This window comes from Neophocaena asiaeorientalis, unplaced genomic scaffold (genome assembly GCF_003031525.2).
Source record: "Neophocaena asiaeorientalis asiaeorientalis breed wild unplaced genomic scaffold, Neophocaena_asiaeorientalis_V1.1 scaffold429, whole genome shotgun sequence".
NCBI classification, from domain to species: Eukaryota; Metazoa; Chordata; class Mammalia; order Artiodactyla; family Phocoenidae; genus Neophocaena; species Neophocaena asiaeorientalis.
Window position 1 is genome coordinate 3404767 of NW_020173550.1, and position 16999 is coordinate 3421765.

General features: G+C 49.4%; 1 protein-coding gene across 1 annotated transcript; it reads left to right on the top strand.

Annotated features, from left to right (window-relative positions):
* Nucleotides 1-3398: 3398 nt before the first annotated feature.
* On the top strand, nt 3399-16493 carry CHMP7 (charged multivesicular body protein 7). The gene is made up of 10 exons (XM_024747769.1): nt 3399-3762; nt 5688-5859; nt 11785-11970; nt 12107-12240; nt 13091-13139; nt 13374-13493; nt 13780-13878; nt 14090-14150; nt 14645-14824; nt 15052-16493. The coding sequence occupies exons 1-10, from the start codon at nt 3464-3466 to the stop codon at nt 15102-15104; spliced, it is 1353 nt and encodes a 450-aa protein (XP_024603537.1). The 5' UTR covers nt 3399-3463; the 3' UTR covers nt 15105-16493.
* Nucleotides 16494-16999: the final 506 nt, after the last annotated feature.

Genomic DNA, 16999 nt, shown 5'->3' on the forward strand with positions numbered 1-16999 from the left:
GCAAGCCCGGCAGTATGAAAGAGCTTGCCATATACCCAATCGCCCCTCTCAAGATCAGCAGAGCTTTCTTTCCATTCTCCACCACTCCCAGTAGCTCTTCCAATCTCCAACAGGTGGAAGCAGAGAACTCTGTGCCCAGAGGTGTCAGGAAGCCAGTGGCCCTTTGAGATACAGGCGGTCACAGGCACACAACTCTGCTCTCCCGAAAACGCTTAGGACCAGGACTATTTTATCAGACTCAGAGACCTAGGGGACAAAACAACCTGGTCCCTCTCATGACACAAACCAACCGGCCATTTTATAGGACACGAGAGCACGGCCAAAATATGGCTCTCAGGGTACAACTCATTTGCTCACATTACATACTACTCTTCTTTTCTGGAATGTTCTCCACCAGACTCAAAATAGTCGTGGTTCAAGTTTCTCTTCTGAAAAACGGAAGAAGTGCCAAAACATCTCACAGGGTTGTGTCAAAGTCTGGTCTTTGTTTACAAAGCCAGACACCAGTTAAAGTGCTCAGGATAGATTTTAATCAGTAATATACTACTGCAGTAGAGAAAAGAGTCCAGGATGATCTGTACTCAACTTTCACTTGTACAGAGGTGACTGGGCTCTTTAAAGGGAGAACGAGGGAAGAGGGTGAGGGTGTCTCACTAGGGACAGGGCAGTGAAAAATTACAGACTACAGGAAGGGAGGGTTGATCCCTGTAAAACTCATTTGGGTTTGCTAACTAGGGCTTATCAAGACTCCTCCCCTCCCACAGAGGCCAGGAGACGGGAGCCCTGTCTTCCGGTGTTGGCTGGAACATACAGTAAATTTTTTGACAACCTTGAGTTTTCTCAGGTAGGCATGTTAAGGAGGGGCTAGGGTCATCCAATGAATATGCATCGAGCTTCCAGAAACTATGTTTGTTCATGTCTTTATGGACCAAGGTGGACAGGTATAGTTAAGAAGAGGCTTCAGAGGAGCCTGTCCAGAGCGGGATCGAGGAAAATTTTTGTCACTTGTTACGAGTATTAAATGAGATACTGACTGTGAAAGTACCTGTAATACTATAACACAACACATTAGTATCAATGGACACATTCATTCATGTAACCAATCATATCCCTTCCCCTCCTTCAAAGTGCTTATTAAAATTCTTCCTTACACTGAGTCCCAACTACTAAACATCCTGCCACTCAGTGATAGCACCTATTACATTATGTGCTAGGTATTTTACATACATCATAACATTTCCTTCAAACAACCCTATTAGGAAATATTATTTTACAAACGAGGCTCAGAAAGTTTAGGTACTTGGTCAAGGTCACACAGCCAGTAAGAGGCAGAAGTCAAATTTACATTCAACTCTGACGATTGTTACCTGGTTCCATTAAACAAGAAACTCCTTTCACTCTATTTTTTTTTTTTTTTTGCATTTCATCACTTATTTAATGTTTAAGCTCTCACACTAGATTTTTACAAGCTGGTGAACAATGACAAATTATTTCTCCCACAGAACTATAAACACATGTTCCCAGACAGTATAAATATGTGGTTGAGCTAACGTTAATACACCTCACCATTTTATCCATTACATAATAAAACAAATTGTCAAGTATCCAAATATTAAGTTACAGAGCTCAAAAGGCGTATAAAATATTAAACGTCTGCTCAATTCATTACCAGAAACCCACTTCCTTTTTTTTTTTTTTTGCAAGAGAGGTTGGGAATCACTTCAAACAAAAATAAGTTGGTAAACAACTTCAGGTAAGTATGAAAAAAAATTACAAGAATTTCAGAAATTTTATGATTAAGAATTGTTTTAGCTACAATAACAAAATATTTCTACCCCCAAAGTGCAAACATTAAAATTAACTATAAGGCTTTTTTGTCTGGAGACCTTAAAAAACATGTGCTTCTGTACAATGCAGATTTTCAAAATGGAGGTGTTCCATAACAGCACAAAATGAGATTTATAGACAGACATTAAATAATCACTGTTTCTAACCACTCTTATGGGGGCATCTTTGTGGAGTAAAATGAATTTCTATAGTTCACTTGTCTGCATAGAGGTCGTGCTGTGCCTGGCAGTAATCTCCGCTGCCCTTCAGAAACTCCATAAACGTGTGACCAAGAACACCACAGAACTGAGGAATATGTCCACTCACTGAAGACTGTGGCCTAATCATACAGCTGGTCCCGAGGCGGCGGCGGCAGGGCAGGGGCGGCGGTGGTCGTCGCGGGGCGGCGGCGGCTTCGCAGGCTCGGGCCGGGGCACCGGACTCGCTCCTGCAGCGAGCGGCTCCGAGAAGAGCGCGCAGCCTCGCCGCCCAGCAGTCCCGAGACCCAGTATGCGTGCGGCGGTCTCCTTTCGCCTTTTAAGTGGTTCAGTTAAAAAGAAAACCAATTTATTCTCAACACACTGGACGTGTTTCTTGCTCATGAGGTTTTTTTTGTGAGACTCGAACAAGATCCTAAGATATTAGAAGGGCAACAGTGAAGTTACTCACCTTCCAGTTTATGAAATATTTCTACGGAACCACTATGCGTGGTAGATATTTAAGCCATTGCTTAAACATCAGGACACAGATTAGTAAATGCTAAATTGTTCAGTCCAGGAAAGAGATCATCAGGACAGTCGGGAACGGTTCCAAGGAAGATTGGGGTGGGGCGGGGGGCGCCGCGTGGTATGTGGGATCTTAGTTCCCTCACCAGGGATGGAACCCATGCCCCCTGCAGTGGAATCGCGGAGTCTTAACCACTGGACCGCCAGGGAAGTTCCTCGAGGACGATCAGAATTGAGCTGGATCTTAAGGGATCCATAGGATATTGATTCTGAGTAGGAAACAGAGGGACACTCCAGAAGGTGGGGAGCAAGTAGAACCATATATATCCCTGTAATTCGGCGTATATACTGTCACAGAGCTTGCGTGACCAACAGTTTCGTTCATCCGCTGATATTACCATAAACGGAAGCTAACTTGGAAGTTTAAATTATACGTCCGAAGTAAGAACGCCTGGTCGAGGAGCACTAAACGGTGATCCACGCGAGCGATCCTGGTGCCTTTGGCGCCCCTTAGCGGGACTCTCCAGTCCTACTACCTGAAACCACCGCAAGTCTGAGCGTAATCGTTTGCCTCTATACAACACCACGCCAAACTCCACGATTACCGGGGGGTCACGACACGCACTTTCCCGCCGCGCAAGCGCTAGGTCCTCCTTTCCGCACAAAGGCTGCGGGAGGAGGGGTCGGCGCAAGCGCTCTGAGTTTCTCGGAAAATAGGGTCATCATCCCGCCTCCTGGAGCAAGCCGGTAGAGAAACGCATGCGCTGTGAGGAGGCAGGGACTTATTTCACGCGGCGGTGACGTAATGACAGAGGAGGAGGCGGCCCAGGAACGGAAGCCGGGAAGGAACCAGGGCGGAAGGGGACCAGGGCTAGGGCTGTGTTCGGAGCCTCGGCTGGCCTGGGGTTCCAATGTGGTCCCCGGAGCGGGAGGCCGAGGCCCCGGCCGGGGGAGACCCGGCGGGCCTACTGCCCCCCGAATGGGAGGAGGATGAGGAGCGCATGTCCTTCCTGTTCTCCGCTTTCAAAAGGAGTCGCGAAGTGAACAGCACCGACTGGGACAGCAAGATGGGCTTCTGGGCGCCGTTGGTGCTGAGCCACAGCCGCCGCCAGGGGGTGGTGCGCCTGCGTCTGCGGGACTTGCAGGAGGCCTTTCAGCGCAAGGGCAGCGTCCCGCTGGGGCTGGCCACCGTGCTGCAGGACCTGCTGCGGTGAGGGCGGGCCCGTTCCGGGGGCGGGGCGGCTCCCCGCGGGCAGGGACCCAGGTCGTTCTCCGGAGCGCACCGCGACCAGCCCGGGGTCTGGCCTCCAGGAGCCGTCTGTGTTTGCTCACTGGGCGAAGAAGGAGGCCGGGTTAGGGGTGTTTGGAGGGAGAGGGAGGCGGGGTATGGGGGGAGATTGAGGGGCCAGGATAGCCCCTCAGAGGGAGAGATTAGATGAGATCCAGACGGTAAGAGAAGAAGCCCGCCTGGCGAAGGTGACAGTGATTTGTCTGGACTGGAATCCCGTTATGTAGTTATTTCGTAGGGGCTTCCACATTTGAATAACCCCGGAACAGAAGGTCTGTGAGACAGGATTTATTGAACTAAGGAAGGGCAGAGCTAAGAAGGTAGTGGTGGGGAAGAGGCCTGTACGGGTCTTGCCAGCAGCCTCCACCCCATCCCCGCCACAGGTCATGTGTCTGGCCTCTCTTGGTGACCCGAGAACGTCCTGTAGGTGCTACCTGTGCGACAGGTGCAGGGTTTTGGAGGTTCCTGAGGCGGTAGCATGCACACGAAACAGACGTACTGCACTTCGCAGCGTGCAGGCATTATGCCTACACCGTCTGGCTCCCTCAGCAGTCCTGTGGGTGAGGTGGTAAAATTATCCTCAGAAGAGGAAGCTGAGCCACAGAGAGGTCGAGCGACTTGCTGGGGGTTACACAGCTGGATAGAGGCCATGCCGGGGCTGGACCCCGGGGTCTTCTGATTCTAAAGCATTTGCACTTCACGTTGTATATGTCATACCCAGAGCAGCCTCTCTAGCACAGTGACTCCCTCCGTGACTGAAGACGAAAGTCAACTTTGATATGTTGCTTTCAGCTCTCTGCTCTTCCTGGTTAAGAGATCTCCCTTCTCCCCAGCCCCCTTCCCTTGGCTGACATTGATAGGGCAAGCCATTTCTGGAACTTCACCTTTCTAGGAAAGTGTGCTGTGGACAGTTTGAGTTCATGCCCAGCGTGGGGAGACAGTAGCTGAAAAAGTCAGTGAGGGGCAGGAAGAGTCGGGGCTTCCTTATTACAACAGGACCATACTCTGCCGCTTCCCACCCAGAGACCTTTAATACCTCGATTTCTCCTCTCCTGACTGCTGGCACTCCACTGATGCCCCTTGGGGCTTGATGGGGTCTGGGACCTGAAGAATTTCTCAGGGAGATATTTTTCCATAGAAGCAGCATAGCAGAGTAGATAACAGCTTTGCACGAGGGCCAGATGGCCTGGGTGCAAATCTTCGCTCTGCCACGTGCAAAATTATGTGACCGAGGAAAAATTATATGCCCCTCCCTAAGCCTCAGTCTGACCAGTTATCAAATGTGATGATAATTGTACTTAGATTTATTGTATTTGAAGAGATACTCCTTATGTAGCCCTTAGCATAGTGACTGGCCCAGGGGAAGCTAGCTACTTAACACTAGTACCATGAAATGCCTATGTCTTATCTCCACCCAAGCCTAGGAATAGCAGAAAACCCTTCCTCTGAACGTCTTTGTATTCTTCCTCAGGTCTTGCTCTTGACATTAATCCATTATTGTTGTTTTCATTTTATCGTTTTGAGCTCCGTTTGTAACGGGAAGTCTCAACATAGGCTGTGTGGCCTCCTGTGCCTCTCTGTAGTCTTAGTGGAGAGCTTGCATTTTGGAGCCAAATCGTAGTTTAGCTTTGGCCTCTGTCATCTTCTCAGTCCCTCAATTTTTTCTTGCAGAAAATTGTGAGGCTTAGAGCTGGAGCGTAAACAGTACCGCTCACAGTAGCCGGCACGGAGTAGGTGCCCGGTAAATGGTGTTTATGATGATGACCAAATTCCTCTCTGGGGGTAAGGAGGGAGGTGGGGACATTGCAGTAAGCCTACTACATGTCTTTTTCTTTCTTTGCCTGCAGTCGAGGGGAGCTGCAGCGGGAGTCAGACTTCATGGCCAGTGTAGACAGCAGCTGGATCTCCTGGGGGGTCGGAGTCTTCCTGCTGAAGCCCCTCAAGTGGACTCTTTCCAATATGCTAGGGGATAATAAGGTTCCTGCCGAGGAGGTGCTCGTGGCCTTAGAGCTTCTTAAGGTGGGTACTCAGAAGCAAGAGGTCTGGGTGTCATCTGGAGTGGTGGCAGGACCCTCCACGTTCCTTGGGTTGCTTGGGTGAATGGTTAGAAAAAGAACGGATCTTTTTTACACGGTGACAGAGTTGATAACTGAGTTTATCTAGCCTCCCTTTCGCTGTACTTTGTAGTCTTTAGTTGTTAGTTGGACCTGTACATTTCAAGGGTGAGCCTCTGTCTAGGAATTGTCAGTTAACACACGGTTGATTCTTTTCCGTACTTGTAGGGGTTAATGATAAACTAAAGTTTAGAAAATGCTTTGCCTTCTGTGGTTTATGTACAAAAATTTCTTTCTGAGGACCTTAGACTTTCAGCTTTGCCCTCCCCTAAATCAGCGAACTGGGCTCAAATGTCCTTCTTTCATACTTACTTACCTCCATCAAAGAAGCCACCAGGCCCTTGATCCCTTCATGCTCTCCTGGTCACTCCGCTTCCTCCTGGCCTGCCTTCCGTCCGCAGCCCAGAGCATGCAGCTGTTGCTTGACTGCTTCCCTTATCAACACCCTCGGGCGCCTCTGCAGCGTTCGGGCCACACCAGAGACACCAGCAAATCGGCCACCTTAGATCAGCCCCATGGTCCACCATCCCTGCCAGAGAAAATCGCTGTATCGCCAAGCCTGGGGCCCCTTTCAAGGTCCCCAGCTTTAGGAGGGCCCTGGGAGCCACTCGGCAGCCCAGTCTTCTTTTCCCCTCCCCGGCCCTCCCACACGCCTTGCAATCTCTGCAGTCACTGCACTGAGAAGGTAGAATCCCCTTAGTCGTGCCTTCAGCTGTCTGTCCTCCCACCTCCAGTTTGACTTCCTCTGAGCCCTGCTTTCTCCCCAGGCTCAGAGGATGAAGTGTCCTTCCTGTGTTCCACGTGTGCTCGCGAGTCTGTCCCTACCCTTTGTGGCATCTGGGACCCTCCAGATCTGTATATTCCTTTGCCCTGTCTGTCGGTGCTCTCCTTCTTCAGCCTCTAAATCCACTCTGGTTTTCCCATCTCAGGATGACTCCTGGTGGGACCTGGGGCCCCTCCTAGTCACTGCTCTGTCTCTCCTTCTCGGCCAAGCTTTGTTGTCCCCACGTCCTCACCTCCACACACCCTTTAACCCAGAGCAGACCTGCTTCACCCTCATCGTTCCACCCGATTGCTGTGGGCGAGGTTATAGTAACCTTAAGTGTGTGCGTGTGTGTGTTTATAAAGTTGACTAAACACCAGGTGGCAAAAGTAGACTCGGAGACAGTGGTTATTTTTGAAACTCACAGACCAAGCCCAACCTCAGGGCCCTTGCATAGCCCTGGAGGCTTCCACACTGCTGGACGCAGGTCGGAATCCCCCGCCCCCGCCCCATGAGAAGCTCCAGTTTCTCCTCACCTCCACAGACACCCCCCAGCACCACCCTTCGGCCTGGGGAGCAGGTCTCCAAAATCTACCAGGTCTCTCTGTCCCCCGGGAGTTTTGACTGAACAGCATGCATTTTCTTCAGGGGAACACCTCTCCCACTTTGCCCTGTACCCCCTCCCCTCCCAGGGCCCTGACCTCCAGGACCTCCGGGGCTCAGCCAAGACCCCACAGAAACCGTGGGGTGTTTTAGGTGGTTCTGGGCCACCTCCATCCCTCCTTGCGGTCTTTTACCTCCGGTGTTCTCCAGTCTGGAGCAAAGAGAGGTAGATCCATTTATCCCCACAGATGTGATTTTAGACTCAGTCTTTTGAGAGCAAACGCAGAGATGGGGGTGGGAGTGGAATTACATAGATCTTCTAAGGACCAACAATAATTTCTGACAGCAAAGTAGTCTAATCCTATTTAGGTAGAAAAATAAATTTAGCTCTTCAGGGGCATGGACTGTTGAATCCATACCCAGCTTACATCACTAAATAGAACACTTAACACTTATTCCCTTTCGGTGACATCTGCTATCAAATATATGGTGACTTCAAAGATACGGTTTTCTCCTGGGTTAGAGACTTGTTTTCATGTGTGAAAATAAAGGGTCTTATCTGGATATTTTTATAAAACAAAAAAGCCTGTTTCTGCAGTAAATTGATTTTCCCAAGTCTAAACAGAAAGCAGCCAGCAATTTTTAATTTTATTTGAAAAAAATACCAAAAAGTAAAAATTGCCCATAGATTTTGCTATTTAAAAATTTAAAGAAAGAAATTAAAGTTTCCTTTCTATTCATCCCATTTCCATCTCTTTGGGTCCATTCCCTTCCTGCTTGTGTCTGTAAAAACACACACATCTTTTCTTATTGAGCCTATTATATTACTTTCCATTGTATCTTCTTGTTTGCATTTAATACTTCCTGGAAATCTAATTTACTTGTTTACTTATCTATTATATAAGCTGTCTCCCCTACCAGAAGGAGAAGTTCCATGGGCTCTGGGAACAGTGCCTGGTACCTAGTAGAGAGTCAGTAAATATTAGTTAAGTAAATAAATGAATATACACATACATACATATGTATATACATACACTCCATTTTTTTTCCAGAAATGGAATCTGCTTTCACCTATTGGTCTGCACCCTCCTTTTTTTTATTTTTCACCTTAGTATATCATGAGCATCCTTCCAGGTCCCTACACAATATGGATCTACTTCATTCTTTTGGATGGCTGCGGAATAATCTATAAACACGCCACAATTTATGCAGTAGTTACCAAATGGATATTTGAGTCATTCCAATCTCTCCCTACTGCACAAAGATACTTCTTTGACAGCCTCGTGCCTACACGTATGTACTTCTACTTTTATTTTTATGGAATTGATTTCTAGAAGTGCATGTGTACATTTTAAATTTTAACAGAAATTGCCAAATTGCTTTTCAAAAGTTTGTGTAAATTTACACTTTCACGAAGATTGCATTGAAGTGTCCAGTCTCTTCACATCCTTGCCAGCACTGGATAACAGCAATCTTTCAAATTTTGCCAATTTGATGAACAAAAATGATACTTCCTATTGGTGATTTGAGCATCTTTTCACCTATCTACTGGCCATTTACATATTCCTTTCTGTGAATTGCCTCTTTATATCCTTTGCCTGTTTTTTATTTTGGATTCTTTGTCTTTTATATTAATTTGTAGGAGTTCTTTATTAGGGATAGATAGATACATAATATATTTAGTATTAGGGATGTTAATATTGTTTCCCAGTCTCTTGTTTGCTTTTCATTTTTATTTATGATGTCTTTTTTTTTTTTTCTTTTGCGGTACACGGGCCTCTCACTGTTGTGGCCTCTTCCGTTGCGGAGCACAGGCTCCGGACGCGCAGTCTCAGTGGCCATGGCTCACGGGCCCAGCCGCTCCGCGGCATGTGGGATCTTCCCAGACCGGGGCACGAACCCACGTCCCCTGCATTGGCAGGCGGACTCTCAACCACTGCACCACCAGGGAAGCCCATGATGTCTTTTACTATATAAACGTTTTTATATTTCCACAGTCAGAGTTCTCAAATTTTCCTTCATGGCTCTTGAATTTTCTGCTCATGCTTAGGAAGGCATCCTCTACTTCAAGGTTATCATATTTTTTAAATATTTTCTTCGAAGTATTTTATACTTCCATTTTCTCAATTTAAGTTTTAATAATTCGGTATGTAGTTTTGTATATGTGGTAGAGAAAAGCTGTTTTCTTCTAAATGAGTAGCCAGTTGTCTTAACATCATTTGTTACTGTTGTGTACCATTAATGTGTGTGTGTGTGGACAGCACACCGTTCTTACAGTAGCTTTGCAGTAAATGTTTTTATCTGACAGCACAGTCAGATCTAATGAAAGCTCTAGTTTCTGTCTTATCAGACCCCTCTGCTGCCTTGGATACTGTTGACCACTCACTCCTTAAACTTTTCCGTTACCTTGACCTTGTTGTCACTACAGTGCAGGCTCTCCTTGGTTCTCCCCAAGCAGTTTCTGGATCGCTTTTGTGAGCTCCTTCGTCTCCCGAACGTTTTGAATGTTGGTCTTCCTTCAGCTTATTACTTTGCTATCTGCATTTTCTTGGGTAACTCACTTATACTTGCGATTTTAATTACCTTCTATATGCTGAGGACTTTCAGATTAATATAACTCCCGTCCTGGCATCTCCTTCGATTTATTTATTTATTTATTTATTTATTTATTTATTTATTTATATATTTTCGGTACACAGGCCTCTCACTGTTGTGGCCTCTCCCGTTGCAGAGCACAGGCTCCGGACGCGCAGGCTCAGCGGCCATGGCTCACAGGCCCAGCCGCTCCGCGGCATGTGGGATCTTCCCGGACCGGGGCACGAACCCGCGTCCCCTGCATTGGCAGGCAGACTCTCAACCACTGCGCCACCAGGGAAGCCCAGAGCTTCAGAATTTTATATCCAGTTATCTCCTGTACAATCTCGAGCATCCCAAACCAACATGTCCAAAATGGAATGTTTTGTCTTGCCTTTAAAAGTATGCTTTTCCTCCTGAATTCTTGTTGTTAATCCACCCAGTCACTCAAGCCAGAGCCCAGGAGTCATCCCAGATTCCTCTTTTGCCTTTCCCCCCAGACCCAGTTACCATGGACTGCCAGTTTTATCTTTTAACTTTTGCTTGAATCCCTCCCTCTTTGTCCCTATTCCCATTGCCCTGTTCAGTCCCTCGTATTCTCTTGTATCAGTGGTCTCCCTGCCTCTGAGCCTAACCCCTACAATCCATCCTTTCCCCTTTGTCAGCTACATCTCTGTTAATCTAGCCATGGCCTTCCCTTCAGGGACTACCCACCATCTGCAGAGTAAAGGACAGCATAGAAGATACATTACACTTTGTGTGAGGTAGAAGCGCTTCTGCTGTCTCAGCCCTTCCCACCCGCATCCATAAACACCACACTGGACTCAGACTCCCTGCTGTTGAAGGACTCGTGACCATCCCTCTTCCCACGATGCCCTTCCCACCGACTTCACCTAATGACTTATTCACCCTACAGGAGTCTGCTCAACGATCTTTTTTTTTTCTGAGCAATTGCTGAACTCCTTTGGTATTCCTTCCCTGTATTTTCATAGCATTCTGTGCATACTTCGGTAAATATTTCTTGTTTACAGAAGACTGAGAGTGTAATTTCCATGAAAGAGGAAGACAGTGGCATTGTTTTTTGGAACTTGTATTTCTTAGACTTCTCACAAAAATCCTATCCCACCCATTTGTCACATAAGACTCTTTATAGACTCAATAATTTTCCGGTTTGCAGGATTGCCATTTGGCATAAAAATGGAGAGACCAGGGCCTTCCCTGGTGGCGCAGTGGTTGGGAGTCCGCCTGCCGATGCAGGGGACGCGGGTTCGTGCCCCGGTCCGGGAGGATCCCGCGTGCCGCGGAGCAGCTGGGCCCGTGAGCCATGGCCGCTGGGCCTGCGCGTCCGGAGCCTGTGCTCCGCGACGGGAGAGGCCACAGCAGTGAGAGGCCCGCGGACCGCAAAAAAAAAAAAAAAAAAAAATGGAGAGACCAGGATTGGCAGGGAATTTAAGTATCATCTCATCCACCTTCTCCAGTTGGTGAGTGGGATGCTGAGGACCAGTGAGACTGACTGGTCCAGGGTCACACAGGCTAGGCCAACCAGCAGGCCTTGGCTCTCATTCCTGGCCATTGCACCCCACCACACCACCTCATTCTCCCCTTGAGGGACCACAGGCCAGGGAGCTGCAGAGACATGAAGTCCTAGCTGGAAGGGCAAGCACACATCTGGCTCCCAATATATTACGTACCTCACTTTATCCGTGTTCCCCAGACTTTCCTCCGAGGTTTAAAAAAACACAAATCCTTTTTCCTTTTCCAAAGCTGAAGACAGGGTCGGAGCTCTCCTGCTCTTGCCTTGTGATCATGGATCTGAAGCACGGGGTCAGGGCTCTCTGGGTTCCGTGGGCAGCGATCAGGGCCCGCAAGCACCTTTCACTTTCCCCGCAGGAGAAGGCTGAGGAGGTGTATCGTCTGTATCAGAACTCCCCTCTCTCCTCGCACCCCGTGGTGGCCCTATCGGAGCTGAGCACCCTCTGTGCGGGCTCCTGTCTGGACGAGAGGACCTTCTACTTGGTGTTACTGCAGCTGCAGAAAGAGAAGCGAGTCACCGTCCTTGAGCAGAACGGGGAGAAGGTATGGAAACTCGCTGTTCCTTCCCTTCCTCACCGAGCACTTGTTCAGTGTGTACTGACATGCCCGCCGGCATCCCTGCCTGGTGATTTCTCAGCATTTGGGGTCGGGGCAGCAGTAATTTGTCCCTGTCCCTCAGATTGTGAAGTTTGCCCGGGGCCCACATGCCAAGGTCTCTCCTGTCAACGACGTAGATGTCGGGGTTTACCAGCTGATGCAGAGCGAACAGCTGCTGTCGCGCAAGGTGGAGTCCTTATCCCAGGAAGCAGAGAGGTAACTCCCCCTGAGCTGAGCACCCCTGACCTCCACCCTGGCCCTTAGAGCTGGTGTCCGTGGGCGCTTAAAAAAAAAAAGGTTATTTATTTATTTATTTTACTAATTGTGAAAGTACTGACTGTTCAGTGCAGCCATCATGGAAAGCACAGACTATCACAAAGGAGAGAAAAATGAATTCCTCCCCCAAAGAGTATAGCTTTTAACGCTGTGTTTATGCTCTTCCGTGCCAGTATCCGTTTAGCCAGTGTTTATTGAGCTAGGCCTTGTCTTGGGGACTTGGGGATAGAGTAGTGAAGGAGACAGGTCTCTGCCTTCCAGGGGTCTTGCTGAGGGACCTCTGCTCTTCCCCTCCAATGACTATGCAAGGCGTCCCTGCTAAAGGCACATTACCACTTCTCCAAAAAGTAGGGTATGTAGACATGGAATTAGAATGTGTGCTTGTTCACTCTTTCTTACAGTGGGAGAGACCCCATGTTGTGGGAAGGCCAGCGTCATTGGTGGCGTTAGGAAGTCATTCCCTACCTCCTGGCTCCCAGGATGGGAATTTGTCTTCAGGGTGCCTCGTCAGCATGTTTGCACACCGCCCCCCCCCCACCCCGCCCCCGCTGTGGGTTGAAACAGCTTTTCCTTGGTCCTTTGCCTTTCCCAGGGGCAGACCCGCCCAGCCCGCATCTCAGCTTGCTGCAGGGGTTTGGCAGTGGGCTGTTGGGCATCGTTTTTCTGGCCAGTGGGTGGAATGAATTTGATCTTCAGATTTGAAAGTACCTTCACTAAAAGTGCTGCTCTTGGGGACCCTGCCACCCGCGTCCTCGGGCCTCGTCATCTTGAGCTGTCCCTTTGTTTGTAGGTATAAAGAAGAAGCCCGCCGGGCATGCCGAGCGGGAAAGAAGCAGCTGGTGAGTTCTCTGTCTGCCCCCCACAGCTGTGTACCTGTGCCCACAGCGAGAGGAGCCCCAGTTCAGGGAGTGACCTTCTCGAGGGGAACGGTCTGCGGGTGGCCCAGACACCACAGCTTGTTTTACAAACCTGGGGTGGTCTTATCATCTGGGAAGGGCTCTCTTCCTCTAGCCCTTTCGCCTGCCCGGTCTGACCCTGACCATGACCGTGTCTCCACACCCCGCCCCCCCCAGGCCCTGAGGTCTCTCAAGGCCAAGCAGCGGACGGAGAAGCGCATCGAAGCCCTGCATGCCAAGCTGGACACTGTTCAAGGCATCCTGGACCGGATCTATGCCTCGCAGACAGATCAGATGGTAGCCACTGCCCCTCTGCCCCAGTGCTTGGCTGGTCTCTGCGGTGTCCGCGGCTCATCCCCTCCGCTGTGGCTTTGCTGTTTGGAGGAGGCCTGGGTTCTTTCAGGATATGCTTGGGACTGCCTTTGCTTCTCCCATTGGCCAGTTTTGGCCTCAGTTGACATGGGGTGAATCATGCATGGGTGGGGGAAAAAAACCACAAAGCTTTCTTTTGGAGATGAAACAATATTGTCTGTATTTTGCCCAGTGTTCTTTATCTGCACTGATAACTTTGCCTTCTCTTTAGGTTTTCAATGCGTATCAGGCCGGGGTAGGAGCACTGAAACTCTCCATGAAGGATGTCACGGTGGAGAAGGCAGAGAGCCTTGTGGATCAGATCCAAGAGGTACAGGAGGGGGTGGGAGGACACAGGTACACAAGGCAGTTCCTGAGGACAGGAGTGACTTCGTCGTACTTCCTTCTTTCCCAGACTGTTTACCCTGTGAACTTGAGGACGCTTTCCTTGATTCTCCAATGGGGCAGCATTACTTTGTAACCCTGAACACTGAGACCCAAAGACCATTCAGAGTTCAAGGCGTTGTGCTTTTCTCTTACAGCTGTGTGACACCCAGGACGAAGTTTCTCAGACTCTGGCTGGTGGGGTAACCAATGGCTTAGGTGAGTTGACATGGTGATTCCGTCTTCTCTCCTCTCTAAGATGACTTCAGCTCCTTGTGCTGTGATAGGTTTGGCCGTGGATCTGCTCTTTTTGGTGCAGGCAGGGCTGGCCCACCCTCCCCTCTCTCTGGGGCTTCTCCACAGGAGTAAGGAGAAGGAATTGGCGTTTCCTCCTTGATAGGCTGTGCTAACGACCCCTTGGTGCTCTGGCGTCCCTTACTCCCTAGGCCTCTTCAAGGGCAAGGAGAAGCAGGGTCCATTCCATGGTGTTAGCAAAATACACCTCCTTGATGACTTGGCTCTGTGTATGGAAAAAGCATATCTGCTTGAAGGTGTCCTCTACCTCCCAACTCACACGATTTTTTTAATAAACCTTCAAGGAGGCCTGGGCATCTTTTGTAAAGCCGAGCTGGGTTTGCAGTCCTCAATCCTTGACTCAGTAATGCGTTTTCTCCCTGGGCTTTATGTGTCCTTATGTCGTCTTTTCTTTCCAGACTTTGACAGTGAGGAACTGGAGAAGGAATTGGACATCCTCCTTCAGGACACCACCAAAGAACCTTCGGATCTGCCCGACAACCCCCAGGAGACGTTTTATACCAACAGTGTGCCTAACCCTAGGATCTCGGACGCTGAACTTGAAGCTGAACTTGAGAAACTGTCCTTATCAGAGGGAGGTACGGAGCTGTATTCCCAGGGCTGCTGGTGGGCTTGTGGTCCTCTGGCTGACAGTAGCGAGGCTCGAGGTTAACGTGTCCCACCCCCATTGCCCAATCTGCCGGGGTACCGAAGTCAGGTGAGGGAGCTGTGGGCTCATTATTCAGACTTGGTGCCTTAAACACTGGGATGCTTTCACCTTAAAGACCTACCTGGTATAGAGTTCAGTCATTTCTTCTCCTTGCAGGTTTGGTCCCAAGCAGTAAATCTCCAAAAAGACAATTGGAACCGACTCTATAAAGCCATTGTAGGACCCTCAAGTGAAGGACCCTCGTGTCAAAGAGAGACCAGGCTTGTGTGTGTGTACATAGTTATTTAAACGAGAAACTCTCGGAATGTGTTGGAAAGAGGAGGAAGGACAACCACTCTGATGTATCTGGATGCTACCACTTACTACGGGACAGATAGAATTTCTGGAAGCATGCTCGCGAGGCGTGCTCCCAGCTGGGCTCATGGCCCTGCATTCTCATCTTTATAGTGCCACAGTTTATACAGTTCTGTGTTTGCCCTGTCATCTTTCATAGCCTGCGGCTCCTGCCACGGGCTCAGTTAGGTTTGTCTTCCCCCACCAGCTTTGTTCCAGCCAGCGAAGGCGAAAGATTCGTGCAGCTTTGCCAAATCAAAATCTGTCCTCGTCCCCCACCCTCACTGTGTTTAGAGGAGTTCATTCTGTCAGTAGGTCCGTTACACAGCTCTTCGCAGCCCCTCTCTGTTTCCATCGGTGGCGAGAAGAAGGAGAATCAGACAGCTGCCACGTTATGGAGAAACACACAGTGTGAAAGGTTCTCCCCTGGGGTTCAGATTCTCCAGGTGTTCAGAAAGAGAGGTAACCCCTGAGTGGCTCAAGAGTCGTGACGGTTGGAGAGGGGCCTTGTGGGGTTGGTGGCCACTGCCGCCTCTTCCATCTTATGCAAAAGAAGATCTGCTGACTGGAGAAATGGTTACTCTTGGTCTTTTGAACTTGACGAGGAGAAGCCCAGGTGACTACAGAGCCCCGGGTGTCCAAACCCCATATGCTTTCTTCAAAAGGTATCATCTTTGCCTTGCCCCCGTGGTGAATGAATTAAATATTAACTTAAATACATAAATCAGAAGAAGCCACACGAGAGCACACCTCCCCTTCTTGAGCCTGGCAGACAACAGCAGGTTATTTGAATTTCAGAAGCGTGTTACGTTGTAGCCCACCACTCGGGGCAGGGGATCTGAGCCAGGATGTGCAACAGAAGCAGAAGACAGTGGCCTCGGCAACGTCTGCCGTGTGCTTCCCCGGTCCTGCGCTGCGCCCGGCCCCACCTCCTGAAGGCCCGCCCTCTACTTCCTTTGACGAGTCGGGGAGGATGGCGGAGGGGGACAGGCAGGAGAGGGCCTGAGTGCGCTGGCCCCAGGGAGAAGAAAGACAGCAGCCACACTGCCGCTCAGCAGACGCCTGCCTGGCCCTCGGCCCTGCCCCTCCTGCTTAGGGTGACGGAGGACAGAGGGGAGGAATTTGCTCCAGGCCAGGAGCACAAATCACTGTTCAACAAGTTCCTCTCCCACTCGGCCTTGGGAAACTGAAATGTTGGGGGTGAAGAGAAACAATCACTATTTTTTCTTTTTTTATCTGGTAAATAATTAAAAGAAAAACCCTGAGCGCCTCGTCCTCGTCTCTTTCTTAGGTTGTATAAAGGGCCTTGTTCCTTCCTGCATCCCCACCCTCACCTCCAGCATACACACACGGGTTCTTTCACTGACGCCACCAGGAGAAGGCTGACCGGCTTCCTAGCGGGAGTCCAGAGCTGCTGGGAAAGTGGTCAGCCTACCTGATGGCTCTCACGCCGATGCTGTTATTAAATGGCCTCTTTTGTTTAAGAATGTGTCATCATTTTCCTTACTCTTTTCCTTTCCCTCTTCCCTCTAGATGACCCACTTTCCTCGGCCCGTGTGATCGTACCATATTTTAGTCGGGCACCAGTATTTACTCAGCGCCTGTTACACGCGTGGGGTTTGCCGTCCATGACGGGAGACAGGTTTTGAGCCTGCGAGCAGAGCTAGAACAGGCTAGAAGATCTGCCGCAGCACTTGGTACGTTAGCAGGTGAACCAACCAGGAAGACGTCTGGAGGAGCCAGGGGCAGAGACAGTGTGAACAGAACAGAG